This window comes from Ovis canadensis, chromosome 8, assembly GCF_042477335.2.
Source record: "Ovis canadensis isolate MfBH-ARS-UI-01 breed Bighorn chromosome 8, ARS-UI_OviCan_v2, whole genome shotgun sequence".
Taxonomy (NCBI): Eukaryota; Metazoa; Chordata; class Mammalia; order Artiodactyla; family Bovidae; genus Ovis; species Ovis canadensis.
In genome coordinates this window covers 102,741,817-102,760,821 of record NC_091252.1, presented here as the reverse complement: position 1 = coordinate 102,760,821, position 19,005 = coordinate 102,741,817, and the positions used below count along the sequence as shown (strand labels likewise).

Genomic DNA, 19,005 nt, shown 5'->3' with positions numbered 1-19,005 from the left:
CGCGAGAGACGGGCGCTCGCGCTGAAAGCGGAGGAGGCGTTAGGGCGGCGATGGAGGCGGCCCGGAGTGCCGGCGCGATGGAGAAGCGGGGTCGGGGCGCGAAGGCGCCCGCAGTGCAGGCCCCTCAGCAGCCGTCGGTGATGCCTCGCAAAGAGAGGAGGCCTAGCATGTTCGAGAAGGAGGCAGTGAGTGCGAAGACGGGGCGCGGGCCGCCCTGTGGGCGGCAGGACTCTCCCGCCTTTGTGGTGTAGACCCTCGAGCACTGCGGGGACCAAAACAGCTGCTTCAGTTCTCTTCAGATTTACTCAGCTCAGGTTTCCCGAGAGGAGCCTTTTCCAGAAATGCGTAATTTTAGTGTGTTTGATGTCATTACTCAAATCAGGGGGCAGATTTACTAACCAGGAGCCAGTGTATGTGTGCCTTAAAACAAGAGTGTTTGGATATACCAAGCAGACCAATGAGAGGTTTTGAGTTTTTGTTAACAGCAGCAGTCTCAGTATTTGAAGAACATAAAAAAGAGAACGTTAAATTGGAAGTAATTCTGCCCATTAACTTACTATCTGAAATTAATGGATAATGTCATTCAGTTTTATTGGTGGTATAGCACCAGATTTCCGTGTGACCATAATCTGGAAACCATTAGTGATCAATACTCCATATTTTATTGAGACTTTTAAGAGAGAAAATAATTTGTCCAAGGGTACAGAATCGTAGTAATACAGCTGGGACTTCTGGTCCACTTGTCTGTAACTGTTTTCATACCTACTTAATGAAACAGGATGGAGGAGAGAGAATTTTTGAAGATCTTGATTCCCTCCCCACCACCACCTGCAAAAAAGTCTTGGTAACATTTCAGGTTCTGATGACTGCTCTTTGTGGTCTACGTTTTAGAGGAAAGGGAAACAAAAGGAGAAAAAGTAAGAAGGGCATGTTCACAGAACTGAGAGCGCAGCAAGGCTGACTGCTTAATGTGTTGGACTTAAAACTGATGCTCCCAGAAACCATATTGTATATAAGTCTGAGTAACCATAGGTCACCTATAATAATGAAAAATATTTCTATTTTGAGCTGCCCTTTATAAACTTACTGTCTACTAAAGATCTGAAGTCTTAAAAAGTAAATTTGAATCCAAAAGGAGGGGAGGACAGACAGGTACATTTGGGGTACATGCCAGAATCTGGGGAGAAGGGGACATGGACAAGGCAGTTCTTTCTTCTTTGATGATGAATGTGATTAATTATAGCTGTCTCTAAAGTCTGAGCTTTTACAGGTCAGAAATTTGAAATGAGGGATAAATGGAAAGAGACTCAGAAAAAACTTCACAAATGCTCATTAAGTGTGCCTGAGGACAATGAGTTACTAATTGTCATTCCTAACTTAGGTAGCTGATAACTCTCATGATCCTGAGCATAAGAAAAATTAGGACACACAATTTAATCATCATAAGTATCTTTTGATTTTCTCTCTCCTGTGCCCATTTATTTTCTTTCATAGTAGCACCTCAGTTTTCCTTTGGGGAATGAACTCATTCCCCATTAGGGTTTTGGTGGGACTGTCAATCACCCTCCTTAACTTTATCCTTAGGATGAGACCAAAACTAGGCTGATTAGATGAACTCTCCCTGGAATAATTCAGGAAAATGATAGAGATTAATTTAAATTGAAGTGGCATAGTGAAGTGCCTGAAGTGCCTAGTTCTTTAGCCTTCTCTTCCATTCTATGAGCTATGTCATGTCTTTCCAATTAGTTATGTATGTGGTTAACAAGAATCAGTTCCTGTTGCTTGCAACCAACAATAACAAAATCTTAAATTACTGATAATTGAAAACTTGATTAGTCTCACTTGTCTATATACATTTGAAAATCTTAATATAGTGTTAAAAATGTAAAATAAACTGAGTGGAATCAACAGCAGATTTGACACTGTATAACAGTATTAGTGAATTAGAGATGGCAGTAGAAAACCAAAAAAAAAAAATTAGACATCAGTGATCTATGGGAAAATTTGAGGCAAAACTTTTATTATCTTTGTAGTCCCTGGTGAGGAGAGGGGACTAATTGACCAAGACTTCAGAGAAAACTCAAGTAAATAAAATTAGAAATTAAAGAGAACAAATTAAAATTGATACAACAGAAATACAAAAGATCGTAAGAAATCACTGTGCCAATTATTCGGGCAGCCTAGAAGAAATGGATAAATTCCTAGTAACATACAACTTCTAAGACTGAATCATGAAGAAAAAGAAAATCTGAATTCACAGATTGATTACTAGTGAGGAGATGGAATCAGTAATCTAAAACCTCCCTTAAATAAAACACTAGGACCAGATGGCCTCACTGGTGGGGTCTACCAAATATTAAAAGAATTAATTCCAGTCCTTATCAAAAAATAGAAAGAAATACTTCCAAACTAATTTTCAAGGCCAGCATTACCCTAATACAAAACCAGCCAAGTTTACCATAAGAAAATGATAGGCCAGTGTTCCTGACGAACATAGATAGAAAAATCCCCAATAAAATATTTGCAAACTGAATTCAATGGTACTTTAAAAAAATAATATATGAGTATTTTTATGAGTATGCTATTAGCTATAGGCTTTTGATGTAGAGATAGAGCCTTTATTATGTTGAGGTATAGTCCCTATTTAACCACTTTGTTCAGAGTTGTGTTTTTTTTTTCTTTAATCATAAGTGGGTGTTAATTTTTGTCACAGCTTTTTCTGCATCACTTTGCTTTGCAGATGTTGAGCCATCCTTCAGTCAGTTCAGTCGCTCAGTCCTGTCCGACTCTTTACAACCCCATGGACTGCAGCACCCCAGGCTTCTTGTCCGTCACCAGCTCCTAGAGCTTGCTCAAACTCATGTCCATCAAGTTGGTAATGCCATCCAACCATCTCATCCTCTGTCATCCCCTTCTCCTGCCTTCAGTCTTTCCCAGTATCAGGGTCTTTCCCAGTGAGTCAGTTCTTTGCCTCAGGTGGCCAAAGTATTAGAGCTTTCAGTTCAGTTCAGTTGCGTCCGACTCTTCGCGACACCAGGAACTGCCGCACGCCAGGCCGCCCTGTCCATCACCAACTCCTGGAGTCCACCCAAACCCATGTCCATTGAGTCCGTGATGCCATCCAACCATTTCATCCTCTGTCGTCCCCTTCTCCTCCCACCCTCAATCTTTCCCAGCATCAGGGTCTTTTCAAATGAGTCCGTTCTTTGCATCAGGTGGCCAAAGTATTGTAGTTTCAGCTTCAACATCAGTCCTTCAAATGAACACCCAGAACTGATCTCCTTTAGGATGGACTGGTTTGATCTTGCAGTCCAAGGGATTCTCAAGAGTCTTCTCCAACACCACAGTTCAGAAGCATCAATTCTTCAGTGCTTAGCGCTCTCTATAGTCCAACTCTCACATCCATACATGACCACTGGAAAAACCATAGCCTTGATTAGATGGACCTTTGTTGACAAAGTAATGTCTCTGCTTTTTAATATGCTGTCTAGGTTGGTCATAGCTTTCCTTCCAAGGAGTGTCTTTTAATTAGACCTTTAGCTTCAGCATCAGTTCTAAAGATTCAGGACTGATTTTCTTTAGGATTGACTGGTTTGAACTCCTTGCAGTCCAAGGGACTCGAGTCTTCTCCAACACCACAGTTTAAAAGCATTACTTCTTCACTGCTCAGCTTTCTTTATGGTCCGGTTCTTATATCCATACATGACTACTGGGAAAACCATAGCTTTGACTAGATGGACCTTTGTCAGCAAAGTAATGTCTTTGCTTTTTAATATATCTAGGTTTGTTTTCTGGCAAGGAGCAAGCAGCTTTTAATTACATGGCTGCAGTCCCCATCTGCAATGATTTTGGAGCCCACGAAAATAAACTCTGTCACTGTCTCCATTGTTTCCCTGTCTGTTTGCTGTGAAGTGATGAGACCGGGTGCCATGATCTTAGTTTTCTCAGTGTTGAGTTTTAAGCCAGCTTTTCACTCTCCTCTTTCACTTTAATCAAGAGGCTCTTTAATTCCTCTTAGCTTTCTGCCTAAAGGGTGATGTCATCTGCATATCTGAGGTTATTGCTGTTTCTCCCGGCAGTCTTGATTCCAGCATGTGCTTCATGCAGCCCAGTATTTTGTATGATGTGCTCTGCATGTAAGTTAAATAAGCAGGGTGACAGTGTGCAGCCTTAACAGAATCCTTTCCTAGTTTTGAGCCAGTCTGTTGTTCTGTGTCTGGTTCTAACTTGCTTCTTAATCTGCATACAAATTTCTTAGGAGGCAGGTAAGGTGGTCTGATATTCCCATCTCTTGAAAAATTTTCTAGTTTGTTGTGATTCACACATTCGAAGGCTTTAACATAGTCAGTGAAGCAGAAGTAGGTGTTTTTCTTGAATTTTCTTGCTTTTTCAGTGATCGAGAGGATATTGGCAATTTGATCTCTGGTTCCTCTGCCTTTTCTAAATCCAGCTTGAACATCTGAAGTTCTTGGTTCACATACTGTCGAAGCCTAGCGTGGAGAATTTTGAGTGTTACTTTGCTCAAAGTAACAATGAGTGCAGCTGTGCAGTAGTTTGAACATTCTTTGGCATTGCCTTTTTTGGGATTGGGATGAAAACTGACCTTTTCCAGTTCTGTGGCACTGCTGAGTTTTCCAGATGTGCTGGTATATCGAGTGCAGCACTTGAACAGCATCATCTTTTAGGATTTGAAAGAGTTCAGCTGGAATTCCATCACCTCCACTAGCTTTGTCCATAGTCATGCATTCTAAGGCCCACTTTGCACTCTAGGATGTCTGGCACCAGGTGAGTCATCACATCTTCGAGGTCATCTGAGCCATCCTGCATTCCTGGAATAAACAGGCATCCCCGGAATAAATTCCATTTGCCTGTTCAAATCCTTCAGTGGTTCCTCATTGTTCTAGGAGTGAGTTTCACCTTCCCTTTCGAATTCTGCTTAGTCCTGCATGCTGCCTTTTAAGCTCTGTTCCATCACTGCTGTTTCCCCACTCTAAATAGCTCATACGTGCCAAATACATGTTAACTCTCAAAACATAGTAAGCACTTTGTCCTGCCTATTTCCCATTCCTTTTAGACATCAGCCCAAACTTTATTTCAGAAGAGACTTCTCCGATTATTCAGTCTAAATTAGACCCTCATGGTGAATTTTATCAAGTCATATGGTTTTATTTGTAGCAATTACCACTATTTTGGAGAAGGAAATGGCAACCCACTCCAGTATCTTGCCTGGAAAATCTCAAGGACGGGGGAGCCTAGCAGGCTACAGTCCATGATGTCGCAAAGAGTCGGACACAACTGAATGACTTCACTTCCTTTTGCACTAGAAGGATAACTCCGTGTATGCAGACTCTTTTTATTATGAGTTAATACAAGTAAAACAGTTCTGGTTGTTACAATGAAGTTCACCCCTGTAACTTCAGAGCATAGAGTACTTAACTGTGTATGCATGCTAAGTCACTTCAGTTGTGTCTGACTCTTCCCAACCCAGGGATCGAACCCACATCTCTTATGTTTCCTGCATCTGCAGGCAGGTTCTTTACTACTAGCACCACCTGGGAAGCCCCCATTCTTAACTGAAGTAAAAGTGTTAATTGCTCAGTCGTGTCCAACTCTTTGTGACCCCATGGACTGTAGCCCACCAGACTCCTCTGTCCATGGGATTTCCCAGGCAAGAATATTGGAGTTGGTAGCCATTCCAGTAGATCTTCTCCAGGAGATCTTCCCGTCCCAGGGATAGAACCTATCTTTCTTACATCTCCCGCATTGGCAGGCAGGTTCTTTACCATCAGTGCCACCTGGGAACCCCATACTTAACCATAGTAGCCACTAAATAAATAGTTCTTTAAGGCAGGTTGAATGTTATCAAATAAATGTTGAATGTCAAAAGCATGGAATGACATATACCAAATATACCACTTTTGTTATCTTTTCAATTAAAACTTATGAGTTAACAAATAATTGTATTATTTATTCAAAGATAAAATGATTAAAATTATAAGAAGGCAATAAAGGATAATATTTTCATAATGTCAGTGAAAAGTGAAAGTGAAGTCGGTCGATCGTGTCCAACTCTTTGGGACCCCATGGACTGTAGCCTACCAGGCTCCTCTGTCCATGGGATTTTCCCAGCAAGGGTCCTGGAGTGGGTTGCCGTTTCCTTCTCCAGGGGATCTTCGCAGCCCAGGCATTGAACCCGGGTCTCCCATATCGCAGGCAGATGCTTTACCCGCTGAGCCACCAGGGCAGCCCCAGTGTCGGAGTAGGGAGCGTGAAAGGTTTTCCTTTCATACCCCTCTTTCAGCCACTCAGTTGCCCTCTCAAAGGCCACTCTTGTTTCTAGTTCTGCGTCTTCCATGGATGTTCTGAATCTGTGCATTCAGATTTGTGATTGTGTGTTTTCCTGTTTATAGATAGATAGATGATACCTATATTTTTTTTCTTGTTGTCCAAGTTGATAGGATTGACTCTAAGATTGAGCAACCACATAATCATAGAAGTCTGTTATAATGGGTTTCCGAGCTTTGTGTCAGCCCTGTCCCACTGCCCCAGGGTCCTTAAAGCTGAAATTTCATTATGGAATTTAAATAGTAATCTCTCTCTGTCTCTCTCCTCCTTTCAGTATGCACAAATTTTAAGAGATAGACTGAGAGAATCGATTCATGATGTTCAGTATGTAGAGCCTCCATTTGATGACTCAATTGCTGACCTAGGTAAAGAATGGAAGAGTGCCCTGGCAAAACTAAAGTTTGCTAATTCATATAGAATGGAGCCCTTGAAAAAATTCCAGGCTCATTCAGTAGAAACAAAAGTCCAGCAGATACTAACGGTAGGTTGATAGGTATATATGACAGCAATATCTTAATTTGGGAGATTTAATAAACCATGTTAAGATTTACGGCAGTATAGTTACACTGACCAATTTTTTTGTAGCATTTGTCTCTGAAAGTACTTTGTAGACATTCTGAATAATCTTCATGTTGATGCTATGATTAAAGCTAAATCAAAAAGAAATTTTTTTGTATTTCATTTAACAATTATCCATAAATTATTTATCCTGCAGGTTCTGTGTTTCTCCCATATTTGAAGGAATGAGTAAAAAATAAAACCCATATTGAATATGTGGGGAAAACGGATTCATGACTATACCAAACATCCTAAGAACAGGCAACCCCCAACTTATGTGTAGATTTTCTTCTTCATTAGTCAAGCTGGAATCTGAAGTTCATTTAAGACAGTAGTTTGAAACTCAGACACATGTTTTCGGCTAGTCCAACAAAGCTTCTTCAATTTTACAGAGTTAATAGTGTAATACCAATATTAATTACACTAGTGCTTGTGTCTGAAGGCTACATTGTTCATATGGAAAGAATCCCCTTCACCATCTTTCCTAATAAAGGGCCAAATTAAAAACTTTCAAGTTACAGAATGTTTAAGGGGACACCTTTGCTGAATCCCCTTTTCACCTTTGGGCATCAGGCACCCAGGAGATTTCTGACGACCAGGTTCCCTCTGTGGGATTCTACACTGCGCGAATCCCCCTCCAAGAGTACTCCTTGTTTAACGTTACCTCCCCCGCCTCAAATCTGCAAATGAATTCCTTTAGTAACAACTGATGTAAGCTAGCTGTTGGGAAGAAAGCATACATTTAATTTCTTTTGTATAAATTGCGCTTGTGTGCTTAGTTGCTTAGTCATGTCCAACTGTTTGCAACCCCATGGACTATAGCTCGCCAGGCTTCTCTGTCTGTGGGATTCTCCAGGCAAGAATACTGAAGTGGGTTGCCATTTCCTTGATTTATATCCCCTGGGCCTTAGGAAGCATCACAAACAAAGCTAGTGGAGGTGATGGCATTCCAATTGAGCTATTTCAAATCCTGAAAGATGATGCTGTGAAAGTGCTGAGCTCAATATGCCAGCTAATTTGGAAAACTCAGCAGTGGCCACAGGACTGGAAAAGGTCAGTTTTCATTCTAATCCTAAAGAAAGGCAATGCCAAAGAATACTCAAACTACTGCACAATTGCACTCAACTCACACGCTAGAAAAGTAATGCTCAAAATTCTCCGAGCCAGACTTCAGCAATACATGAACTGTGAACTTCCTGATGTTCAAGCTGGTTTTAGAAAAGGCAGAGGAACCAGAGATCAAATTGGCAACATCTGCTGGATCATTGAAAAAGCAAGAGAGTTCCAGAAAAACATCTACTTCTGCTTTATTGACTATGCCAAAGCCTTTGACTGTGTGGATCACAATAAACTGGAAAATTCTGAAAGAGATGGGAATACCAGACCACCTGACCTGCCTCTTGAGAAATCTGTGTGCAGGTCAGGAAGCACCAGTTAGAACTGGACATGGAACAACAGACTGGTTCCAAATAGGAAAAGGAGTATGTCAAGGCTGTATATTGTCACCCTGCTTATTTAACTTATATGCAGAGTACATCATGAGAAACGCTGGACTGGAAGAAACACAAGGTGGAATCAAGATTGCCGGGAGAAATATCAATCACCTCAGATATGCAGATGACACCACCCTTATGGCAAAAAGTGAAGAGGAGCTAAAAAGCCTCTTGATGAAAGTGAAAGAGGAGAGTGAAAAAGTTGGCTTAAAGCTCAACATTCAGAAAACAAAGATCATGGCATGTGGTCCCATCACTTCATGGGAAATAGATGGGGAAACAGTGGAAACAGTGGCAGACTTTTATCTTTTTGGGCTCCCAAATCACTGCAGATGGTGACTGCAGCCATGAAATTAAAAGACGTTTACTCCTTGGAAGAAAAGTTATGACCAACCTAGATAGCATATTCAAAAGCAGAGACATTACTTTTCCAACAAAGGTCCAGCTAGTCAAGGCTATGGTTTTTCCTGTGGTCATGTATGGATGTGAGAGTTGGACTGTGAAGAAGGCTGAGTGCCGAAGAATTGATGCTTTTGAACTGTGGTGCTGGAGAAGACTCCTGAGAGTCCCTTGGACTGCAAGGAGATCCAAACAGTCCATTCTGAAGATCAACCCTGGGATTTCTTTGGAAGGAATGATGCTAAAGCTGAAGCTCCAGTACTTTGGCCACCTCATGTGAAGAGTTGACTCATTGGAAAACACTGATGCTGGAAGGGATTGGGGGCAGGAGGAGAAGGGCACGATAGAGGATGAGATGGCTGGATGGCATCATGGTCTCGATGGACGTGAGTCTGAGTGAACTCTGAGAGTTGGTGATGGACAGGGAGGCCTGGCGTGCTGCGATTCATGGGGTCGCAAAGAGTTGGACACGACTGAGCGACTGAACTGAACTGAACTGTATCAGAGTTAATTCTTAAATGAATATGTTAATAGAGAAGAATATTTAGGAAACCCATTTCCCCTACCTCCCTCCACCGCCATAGACATAGATACATTTCTAAACTGAAGTAATAATAACCAAATAATATTCAGAAACTGTATTATGGCTCATACCTTGGAAATAAATTCAACTCAATGCAGTAATTATTAACCCTGTGGCCTAACAGGAAGCATTTGGGTGTATCTCTCCCTTGGCCCAATGACATTGAGTTCAAGTTTATTGAGTATAGCAGAATTTCAAGTTGTATTTATATGTTGATCATTTATAGAATTGCATTGAGCATAAGGGGCTTAGAACAGCTTATTGGATATGTAGGAGGAAGGCTGGGGTCACAGTGAGGCTAGGGATTCTCCTTTGTGTTTAAGGAACATTATCACCATTCTAGACACAGAAATAATATACACTGCTGGAGCTTGTAGGTATCTTCCTATAGCAACTATTCATTAATTGTTAAAATGGAACATGTATGTATTAATAGATGAAGCCTGGGATCTCTTAGGCAAACTGCGAAGAGAGAGTGGATGTTGCTAAGTGTCCAAAGATTGAGCCAAGTGCCTGAGGGAGCTGAATGCTTCTAGACCCAGTCCAGAGCCAAAAGCCCAGAAGGGAAGCACAGCCAGAAAGATGGGTGATTCGTCGGGTTCTATTTGCCTGTAAAATTAGCAGGTCGGCATCCATTTGTTACCATTAGAACCTGGAACGTTGGTTAGTTTGTCGTTGGTCTGAGTCAGTTAATCAAAGGCAGGCGCCACCTGCCCGCCAGCTGGCCCAAGTCCGCTGTGGTCTGTAGAGAAACGCAGTGTTGCACGGCCCACACCTGTCTCCCCGCGCCCAGCTGTATACTAATTCAGGGACAAACGGTGTGTTCCACGGCCCACACCTGTCTCCCCGCGCCCGTCAGTATACTAATTCAGGGACAAACACGGTGTGTTCCACGGCCCACATCTGTCTCCCCACGCCCAGCCGTATATTAATTCAGGGACAAACACGGTGAGCAATCTTTGACTTCCGGATTGCTCTTCTGGAGGCACAGAAAAAAGCAGTGGAGTGAGCAGCCACAGGGACAGGGTTAGAAAGAAGCGGCCTTTACCTGAGGGAGACAAGAAGACAGGGATAGGGACTTCCATGGAGGTCCAGTGGTTTAGACTCTGTGCTGCCAGTGCAGGGCGTGTGAGTTTAGTTCCTGGTCAGGGAGCTAAGATTCCACAGGCCGAGCAGCAAAAAAAAAAAAAAAAAAAAAAATCTTGTGTCTCCCTAATAAATGTTTGGCAGAGTAATCTAGTAAAGGAAAACTTAAGCTTAAGGATTGCTAATGAAGAGCAATTGAACATAATTTTAAAACCAAATTTTTTTCAAAATTGTTATTGAAATAAATTGGTATGCATATCAACCATTTAATATAATTTGGTTAGAGATATGTGTATGTTTCCAAAAGCTTCATATATTAATTAGACACATTTTCTATTTCAGTGTTTATTTAACATTTGAAAATTAAAATATCTTTAATTTTTTTAAAGGAAACTCTTCAAGATTTCAAATATGACGACAAAGTCTTTTCTCATTTGTCACTTGAGTTAGCAGACCGCATACTGTCATCAGTCAAAGAATTTGGGTACCACCGTTATAAGTTCATTATAAAAGTATTATTTATTCAAAAGACGGGTCAGGCAATCAATGTAAGTACCTCCGCGTGGGAGCATGGTGGGAAGACTTGGTCCCAGGGAAGGCTGCCGCCCACAGGACAGTCACCAGGCTCCCAGGGAGGAGAGAAGTCTGCCACACCCACCTGCACACTTAGGGGATGGGGAGCTTCCCGGCGGACAGGCGGCCCCTTGGGGTGGTCTCGAGAAGGGGAGGTCGTCCTCGGATGCCTGAACAAGAAGAAGGAACCAGAGGTGCTAAAGATCAGGCAGAAAGTCCCAGCAGCGAAAACATGGGGCGCAAAGACAACACGGGCTCGACTGATAACCAGAGAGACTGGGGTGTGTTTAGGCGGCCCCACCCCAGAAGCGAGCAGCTCTCAACACCAGTCATGTGCTTGCCTATTGTCCTGTGGGTCTGCTCAGTCTGGATGGGCTGGGTGGACTTTCTTCTGGCCTCACCAGAAGAAAGTGGTGCAGTTTTGGCCATCTGTGATGCAGCTGGCCCAGAGGTCCCAGACAGCCTTGCTCACAGTCGTGACCATTGGTTCCCCTGCACAGAAGCCATCGTCCTCCAGAGGAGGAGTGGTGTCCTTAGACAGGGCTCCTCGCAGCATTCCAGAGGTGAGAGCAGGCTCCTCGGGCCTCTCTCGGAAGCTGCGCAGTGAGTCCCAAGGTCAGTTCATATCCATGGGGTGGAAAAGCAGACTCGACGTCCTGATGGGGGACGCTCACCACAGAAAAGTCAGACTTTGTGTGGCTTTACACATGAAGCAAAGGAGTTAGGATTTCTCTAACAGCCTGCTTATAGGATCAGTACCATTTCTTCATTTCAAGACAAGACCCTAACAAACTTGGTTGCAAACCTATGGTGGGAAGGATAAAGCCTTGCTATGGAGTGCGGCAGCAGAGTAGCGCTGTGTGCGCCTCCTGTTCTGCCCCGGGACACACCCTGCTCAGGTTGGTCTCTGTGTTAGACAACTTACCCTCTCCAGTAAAGAGATGGCCCCAGGAAGCATCACTGTTGAGTCTTCAGCAGAGGGAGAATTGGACAAATTACTTTTAAAATAAAACCTCGCAAGACAGTGAGTGATGCAACTTCTAAGAAACCAAACTTGCATAGATTAAAGAATTCCTTTGTAACATGTTTGATCTGAAGTGGGCCTTCTGAACATCTCTGTCCTAGATTGCCAGCAGATGGATCTGGGACGTGGCGTGGGACAGCTGGGTCTCTGCGAAGCATGAGGCTGAAACGTACGTGGCGTTGGTCTTAGTATTCGCCCTCTACTGTGAATAGCTTGTTCCACGGACCAAAGAGTGTTTGCTTCTAAACTTTTCTAAAAGACATGGGAATTTGTAGGCTTGTGAGCTTCATGGTAGTTTTGATTATATTCTTATATCTCCAATTGAAGCTTCTTAATTGTATTCTTTTAACAACAAGTAAAAGCTGGATTTTTACCTTTATACTTACTAGTTATCATATTTATTAACATTGTATTACCCCAAAGTGGAGAAGGCAATGGCAGCCCACTCCAGTGTTTCTGCCTGGAGAATCCCAGGGATGGGGGAGCCTGGTGGGCTGCAGTCCGTGGGGTCACTAAGAGTCGGACAGGACTGAACGACTTCACTTTCACTTTTCACTTTCATGCATTGGAGAAGGAAACGGCAACCCACTCCAGTGTTCTTGCCCGGAGAATCCCAAGGACAGTGGAGCCTGGTGGGCTGCCATCTATGGGGTCGCACAGAGTCAGACACGACTGAAGCGACTTAGCAGCAGCAGCCACCCCAAGGTATAAGGAGCATACGTATCTGCCTTTGCCGTATGCATGGAGGCTGACAGTGGATTATGGAGAGATTATCGCTCTTGTTTCATTGTTCAGTCAGTCAGTCAGTCGTGTCGGGCTCTTGGCGACCCCATGGGCTGCGTGCGCCAGGCCTCCTGTCTCTTCACCGTCTCCTGGAGTTTGCTCAGGCTCGTATCCCGTGAGCCGGTCATGCCACCCACTATCACATCCTCTACTGTCCCCTTCTCCTCCTGCCTTCATTCTTGTTAGATTTGAGAAAATTAGACTTTGCTGTGGGAAATTAGGACACAGCCTTGTACAATGTCAAATTAAGTGAGTGTTACAATAGCTTTTGGAAAACTTCCAAAGGAAGCTTTGCATATTTTATATGCTGCCTTAATACATTGCATGCACTCTTTTGAAAGAAATTACCAGCACTAGCTGTATGCTGCACAAATTAGGCATTTTTGAGCTTGTGATTCTCCTAAGAAATAACAACCTTGGACCAAGGTTTTAAAAGAAAACTATATTCTTTTAAAGAAAATGAAAATATTCTAAAAAAAAAACTTGCAAGAATCAAGTTATAAATTATTACCCCTACATCATATGACAGTGAACCTCAACTCAGGCTCAAAAATTCTCAGGCCTTAACCATGTTTCAGAGTCCAAGATGAAAGTGCATTTGATGGATCTTTGACCGTACATTCTCAGAGAAAATACAACTACTGCAATAATCAAAATAAAATTTTTGTTATTGACTATAAAAAAAAAAGAAAGAAAGAAACTACCGAGCTTGAAGAAAGATGCTGAGCCGTGTAATGCTTCCCTGACTCCGGCCTCTCCCTCTGGTCGAAGCCTCGCAGGTGTGCAGCCCATTTGTTAGTCTGCTCAGCAGGCTTTTTTTTTTTTTTTGCAAGAACCAAAAAATGTAACACAATCATCCTTAAACAGAGCAAAATTGCATTTCCCAGGCCTCTGTCTTCCTGCTCTCCCCTTGGACGTCTATGCACCTTGATAGGATTTAATCGTGTTCCCACGGCACAGTTATGACTCACTCCCTGGGGTGCGGCTGGAGCTCACCTTCCCTGAAGCACATGGCCACGCGGAGAGTGGACACCACTATCCGTGGGAGCTCCTCCAGAAAGATGCAGGGGGTGGGCTTGGGGGAGGCAGCTGACAATGTCTGTGATAATTCATTCTGTTTTCACAGGTATAATCAGCACTTGAAAATCCATGTCAAATCTAGTGGGCAGTAAAAGTACAGGTTAGTTGAATGGTGTGTAAACAGGAAGACGGGCAGGTGAGAGCTTTCTTTTCACTCGGGTGTTGTGATGGGTCGGACGATCCAGTGCTGGCGGTTCCACCACAGCGGAGGCGTGACAGCTGTGGCCCGAAGAACCGCTAAAGCAGGGTCGTTGTTCACGGACTCTGGCCACAGAGAAGTCAGGAATAACCAACCTAAGAAGGAGTTCATGTGAGTCAGCGTTCTTTCCTGGTGACTTTATCAGGGAACACACGCTTCCTGGTATTGAGCCGACTGCTTATAAATGTGCCTTTGTAAAGCGAGAATTAGGCCTTCCTCCGAGGGTTAGTTTGTGAGCTGAGTGAGGTGATACACAGTCGGCCCAGCACTTAGCGTGGCCCTGGAGGCACCGGTTTCGAGAGGCTCCCTGTCACCATCTGCTTCGACAGTTCAGACGGCCCTCAGCTCTGCTCCCTCTTGCCCTTCTCCCAGCCCCATTCGTGCTTAGCTGCTAACGTCCATGGACCCTGTTTCTCTGAAGTGACTCAAGCCATCCCTCTTCCCCGCCGTGGCGTCTCTCGTCTGGGTCTTCACTTCTCTCACATTTCCGAGGCCCCGTCTTCATTCACTCGTGTGGCGGTCGTTTTGTTCAACGTGTCGCTCGCCTGCCACGTGCCAGGCACTGGGTGAGATGCACAGTGTGAGCAGTGAACCAGACGGACGGGGCCCCTGCCTCCCCTGAGTGCTTATTGTACCGGCACGCTACATTAAATAAGGATTCCTCTGTAAATCACGGCAAGTGCTTCTAAGGCGAACCAGGAGGAAATCCAAAGACCTTTCCTCGCCACCAGTCTCGTCTTCACCCGTAAGACTGAACATGTAACCGTGTCAGAAGCATAACTGGTTATGTCGCTCCATGCCTCAGAACCCCCCAGTCATTCTTGGAGTGAACACAAACTGTCAGGTTCTAGAGTCTCCAGAATATAAAACTCTCCATTTCTCAAGGTTTAGTGGCCTCCAGGTCCGTCATAAACACCTCGGATCCTAGCGACACTGCCGACCCCCCCACCCCCCGCTCACCCCCAGCCCACCTGCGTTAAACACGATCCTTTGTGTGCTCCTGAGAGCGCGCGTGTATTCCTGCCTCCCTCGCACCAGACTCCTCCCCTTGCCTCCTCCTCGGAGCTGTGTCTGTACCAAGAAAACCTCTGCCCCGCGGTCATCAAGCTGCTTCCCCACTCAAGCCTCGGAAATGTGTGAAGTAACTGAAGCCACGAGAGCCGCGTGCCAAGCATTCAGAACCGCAACTTCTGAGCCACTTTCCCTCTGCCATTAGGACCGTAAGGATCAACCATGTCCGATGTCACGCACCGGTTTCCTTTAGTCACTGTAGGAATCTGCACACCCACTCGTCCGAGTCCCTTCTTCTCAAAACTTTATAGCCGGTTGTTGGCCTTCATTTACATGGCTCCTCTATTGTCCCAGCCTCTGCCCCAGATGCACTGAGTTTCTTTCCTTAAAACAGCAACCTGACTTCTCCCTGATGAAGAGTCTCACTGCAGCCCTCTCAAGTAAAAGGTGGTGTTTCTCTCATCCCTAACCCTCATGCCTCAGAGCCAGGAGGTAGGGCAGGCAACCCCTGACTGTGAAAAGCTCCAGCTCCTGCAGCTGTACGCCATCTGGGCCCACGGTCTATTACCTCTGGGCGAGCCCCCGGGAAGCGCCTTCTCGTTACTGGAACCTGAGCTGCTGGGGCACAAGCTCCCCCCCCCACCAACCGGCTCAGCTCCTGCCATCGCTCTTTGTGGCCTCAGTGTCCACAGAGACAATCGCCCAGCGTGGTGGTTCTCACCGTGCACAAGGGCTCCGCTACACTGTAGTTAAGCCACACCAGTCCCCGAACAGCACGCTTCCTATCTCAGCGACCACCGTGGGTCACCCGTGGGGAGCTGCACAAAGTGCCGGTTCCTCCCCCAGCTCCGCAGCCCCCGAGTCGTTATGTAAGCAGCAGGTGGGCATCACGAGCTTTCTGTCAAACCCTTTCAGTCACTGGTCATTGCACTTCCTCAGCGCTTCAGGTCACGAGACAGCAAAGCATGTTACCTGCTTGCCCCCCAGGGAGGAACCGTGTGATGTTTTACAAAAATGGACAGCCTAAAGAGGAAACTGGCCAAAAAAGGTGAAGGTGCAACAAAGAAGTGATGATGCTAGAAATGAAATTGGTTAGGAAACCTGAAAATAGGAAACAGCAAAATCAAGACAGGATGAGACCTAAGCCTGCCCAGAAGGAGGAACCGTGGGGAGAAAGTCCAGGAAGCAGGAAAAATGAGGTAAAGTTGTGTGGACGTCTTTCACTTTGAGTTGCTTTCGGAACAGAAAGCCACTTTTGGTTGAGAAAGACTGTCTTCTACTTTGGATACAGTACCTTCTTTTCCATATCAGCAGATTCAGCCGACCGCAGGAGGCATGGGCGTGTAGGACACATTTAAAAAGAAATCTGTGTGAGTGGACCTGCACAGAGCAAGTATCAACTGTAATAATAATAATGAAAATCTCAGTCAGTTTGACTAGCATTCAGGCCAAAATGTCAAAATTAGTTACTATGTTAAAAGTGAAAGTGAGTGAAGTCGCTCAGTCGTGTCCGACTCTTTGGGATCCCTTGGACTGTAGCCTACCAGTCTCCTCCGTCCATGGGATTTTCCAGGCAGGAGTACTGGAGTGGGTTGCCATTTCCTTCTCCAGAGGATCTTCCCAACCCAGGGATGGAACCTGGAGAAGGAAACTGCAGTTACAAAGAGACAGGAAAGCAAACTTTTCTGCCAGTAAAGACTGGCTCTGTCCTTTCAGACAAACTACAAGAGCGGACTCACACTGAGCTAGCTGGCGGCTCAGTGGCGTGGAAGATGCACCCAGACTTCATGGGCCAGTCACAGCCACTGGTCAGGACAGAGGATGAAGATGTTGAGAGGAAGTGGGACTGACTTACAACTTCACGTTGAAACTCTCAGAAACAATTTACAACATTGAAAACACAAAAGATAACCCAAACTTCAGAATAAGCACGATGATTTATCAAGGCATGCTGCTGCTGCTGCTGCTGCGTTGCTTCAGTTGTGTCCAACTCTGTGCAACCCCAGAGACGGCAGCCCACCAGGCTCCCCCGACCCTGGGAGTCTCCAGGCAAGAACACTGGAGTGGGTTGCCATTTCCTTCTCCATATCAAGGCATAGAAAAAGTTGTAGGGTGAGAAAAGGCAAGCACAATTTAAATTACTCTCGGCAAAGTTATTAAAAAGAAAATAGTAATCCTGAGGTTGGAGCTGAAGCTCCAATACTTTGGCCACCTGATGCGAAGAGCTGACTCATTTGAAAAGACCCTGATGCTGGGAAAGACTGAGGGCAGGAGGAGAAGGGGACGACAGAGGATGAGATGGTTGGATGGCATCACTGACTCAACGGACATGGGTTTGGGTGGACTCTGGGAGTCGGTGATGGACAGGGAGGCCTGGCCTGCTGAGGTTCATGGGGTTGATGAGAGTCAGACACGACTGAATGACTGAACTGAACAGAATGTCTCTCATGTTTGAAATTATAGTGTACTAAAGAAAGGCCACTTTTGCAACGAAAATTCCGTATACGTGTGTAACTGGCAATAAGGGAGTTTTCAGTGTTCTAACCAAGTTTCTACAGTCATAGAAGAATTGCACTTTTAATGCGGCTGCTTCGCATGGTCTCTGCCTCACGGTCACTGTTCATCCCCCTGTGCTTTTGTGCAACTAGGGCTTCCGTACTCTAGGGTCCCGTTCCTTGACCAACTCAGACTCAAGGACCTTTCCATCGAGCACATGTTGGTCATCTGCTCCTTGGTTCGTCCGTGTTATCATCAAAATCAGCTCAGTTCCTAAGTCATGTCTGACTCTTCGCAACCCTATGGATTGCAGGGGACCAGGCTCACCTGTCCTCCACCATCTCCTGGAGTTTGCTCAGTCATGTCCATTGAGTCAGTGATGCTATGTAACCATCTCATCCTCTGTTGCCCACTTGTTCTCCTGTCCTCAATCTTTCCCAGCATCAGGGTCTTTTCCAGTGAGTTGGCTCTTCGAATCAGGTGACCAAAGTATTGGAGCTTCAGCTTCAGTCAGTTCAGTTCAGTCACTCAGTCATGTCCGATTCTGTGTGATCCCATGGACTGCAGCACTCCAGGCTTCCCTGTCCACCACTAACTCCTAGAGCTTGCTCACACTCATGTCCATTGAGTCTGTGATGCCATCCAACCATGTCATCCTCTGTCATCCCCTTTTCCTCCTGCCTTCAATCTCTTCCAGGATCAGGGTCTTTTCCAATGAGTCAGTTCTTCGCATGAGGTGGCCAAAGTCTTGGAGCTTCAACTTCAGCATCAGTCCTTCTAATGAATATTCAGGACTGATTTCCTTTAGGATTGACTTATTCAATCTCTCGCTGTCCAAGGGACTCTCAAGAGTCTTCTCCAACACCGCAGTTCAGAAGCATCAATTCTTCAGCACTCAGCTTTCTCTACAGTCCAACTCTCACATCCGTATGTGACCACTGGGAAAGCCACAGCCTTGACTGGACGGGTCATTTTCGGCAGAGAGATGTCTCTGCCTTAGGTTTGTCAGTTTTTCTTCCAAGGAGCAAGCACCTTTTAATTCCTTCCTTGCTGCTGCTAAGTCACTTCAGTCGTGTCCGACTCTGTGCGACCCCATAGACGGCAGCTTACCAGGCTCCCCCGTCCCTGGGATTCTCCAGGCAAGAACACTGGAGTGGGTTGCCATTTCCTTCTCCAGTGCATGAAAGTGAAAAGTGAAAGTGAAGTCGCTCAGTCGTGTCCGACTCTTAGCGACCCCGTGGACTGCAGCCCACCAGGCTCCTCCATGCATGGGATTTTCCAGGCGAGAGCAGTGGAGTGGGGTGCCATTGCCTTCTCCAAATTCCTTCCTTAATCCATTTAGCTTCTGACACTGCCATACCTTTGAAATAGCTTG

The 19,005-nt window shown here is 45.1% G+C and overlaps 1 protein-coding gene and 1 long non-coding RNA gene across 2 annotated transcripts; one reads left to right on the top strand and one right to left on the bottom strand.

The window, feature by feature from the left end:
• Window positions 1-2: 2 nt before the first annotated feature.
• DYNLT2 (dynein light chain Tctex-type 2) lies at window positions 3-13,538 on the top strand. The gene is made up of 4 exons (XM_069599429.1): window positions 3-185; window positions 6,620-6,826; window positions 10,854-11,012; window positions 12,163-13,538. The coding sequence occupies exons 1-4, from the start codon at window positions 51-53 to the stop codon at window positions 12,271-12,273; spliced, it is 612 nt and encodes a 203-aa protein (XP_069455530.1). The 5' UTR covers window positions 3-50; the 3' UTR covers window positions 12,274-13,538.
• Window positions 10,961-16,514, bottom strand: LOC138445435 (uncharacterized). The gene is made up of 4 exons (XR_011258878.1): window positions 16,429-16,514; window positions 13,841-14,685; window positions 11,963-12,313; window positions 10,961-11,207 (listed from the first exon to the last, which is right to left on the bottom strand). It is a non-coding gene; the product is annotated as an uncharacterized lncRNA (long non-coding RNA).
• Window positions 16,515-19,005: the final 2,491 nt, after the last annotated feature.

Coding starts and splice junctions, on each gene's coding strand:
- DYNLT2 (XM_069599429.1), top strand. CDS start 51: ATGGAGGCGGCCCGGAGTGCCGGCGCGATGGAGAAGCGGGGTCGGGGC. Junction 6,827..10,853: donor AAGTCCAGCAGATACTAACG/GTAGGTTGATAG, acceptor ATTTTTTTAAAG/GAAACTCTTCAAGATTTCAA. Junction 11,013..12,162: donor AGACGGGTCAGGCAATCAAT/GTAAGTACCTCC, acceptor TCTCTGTCCTAG/ATTGCCAGCAGATGGATCTG.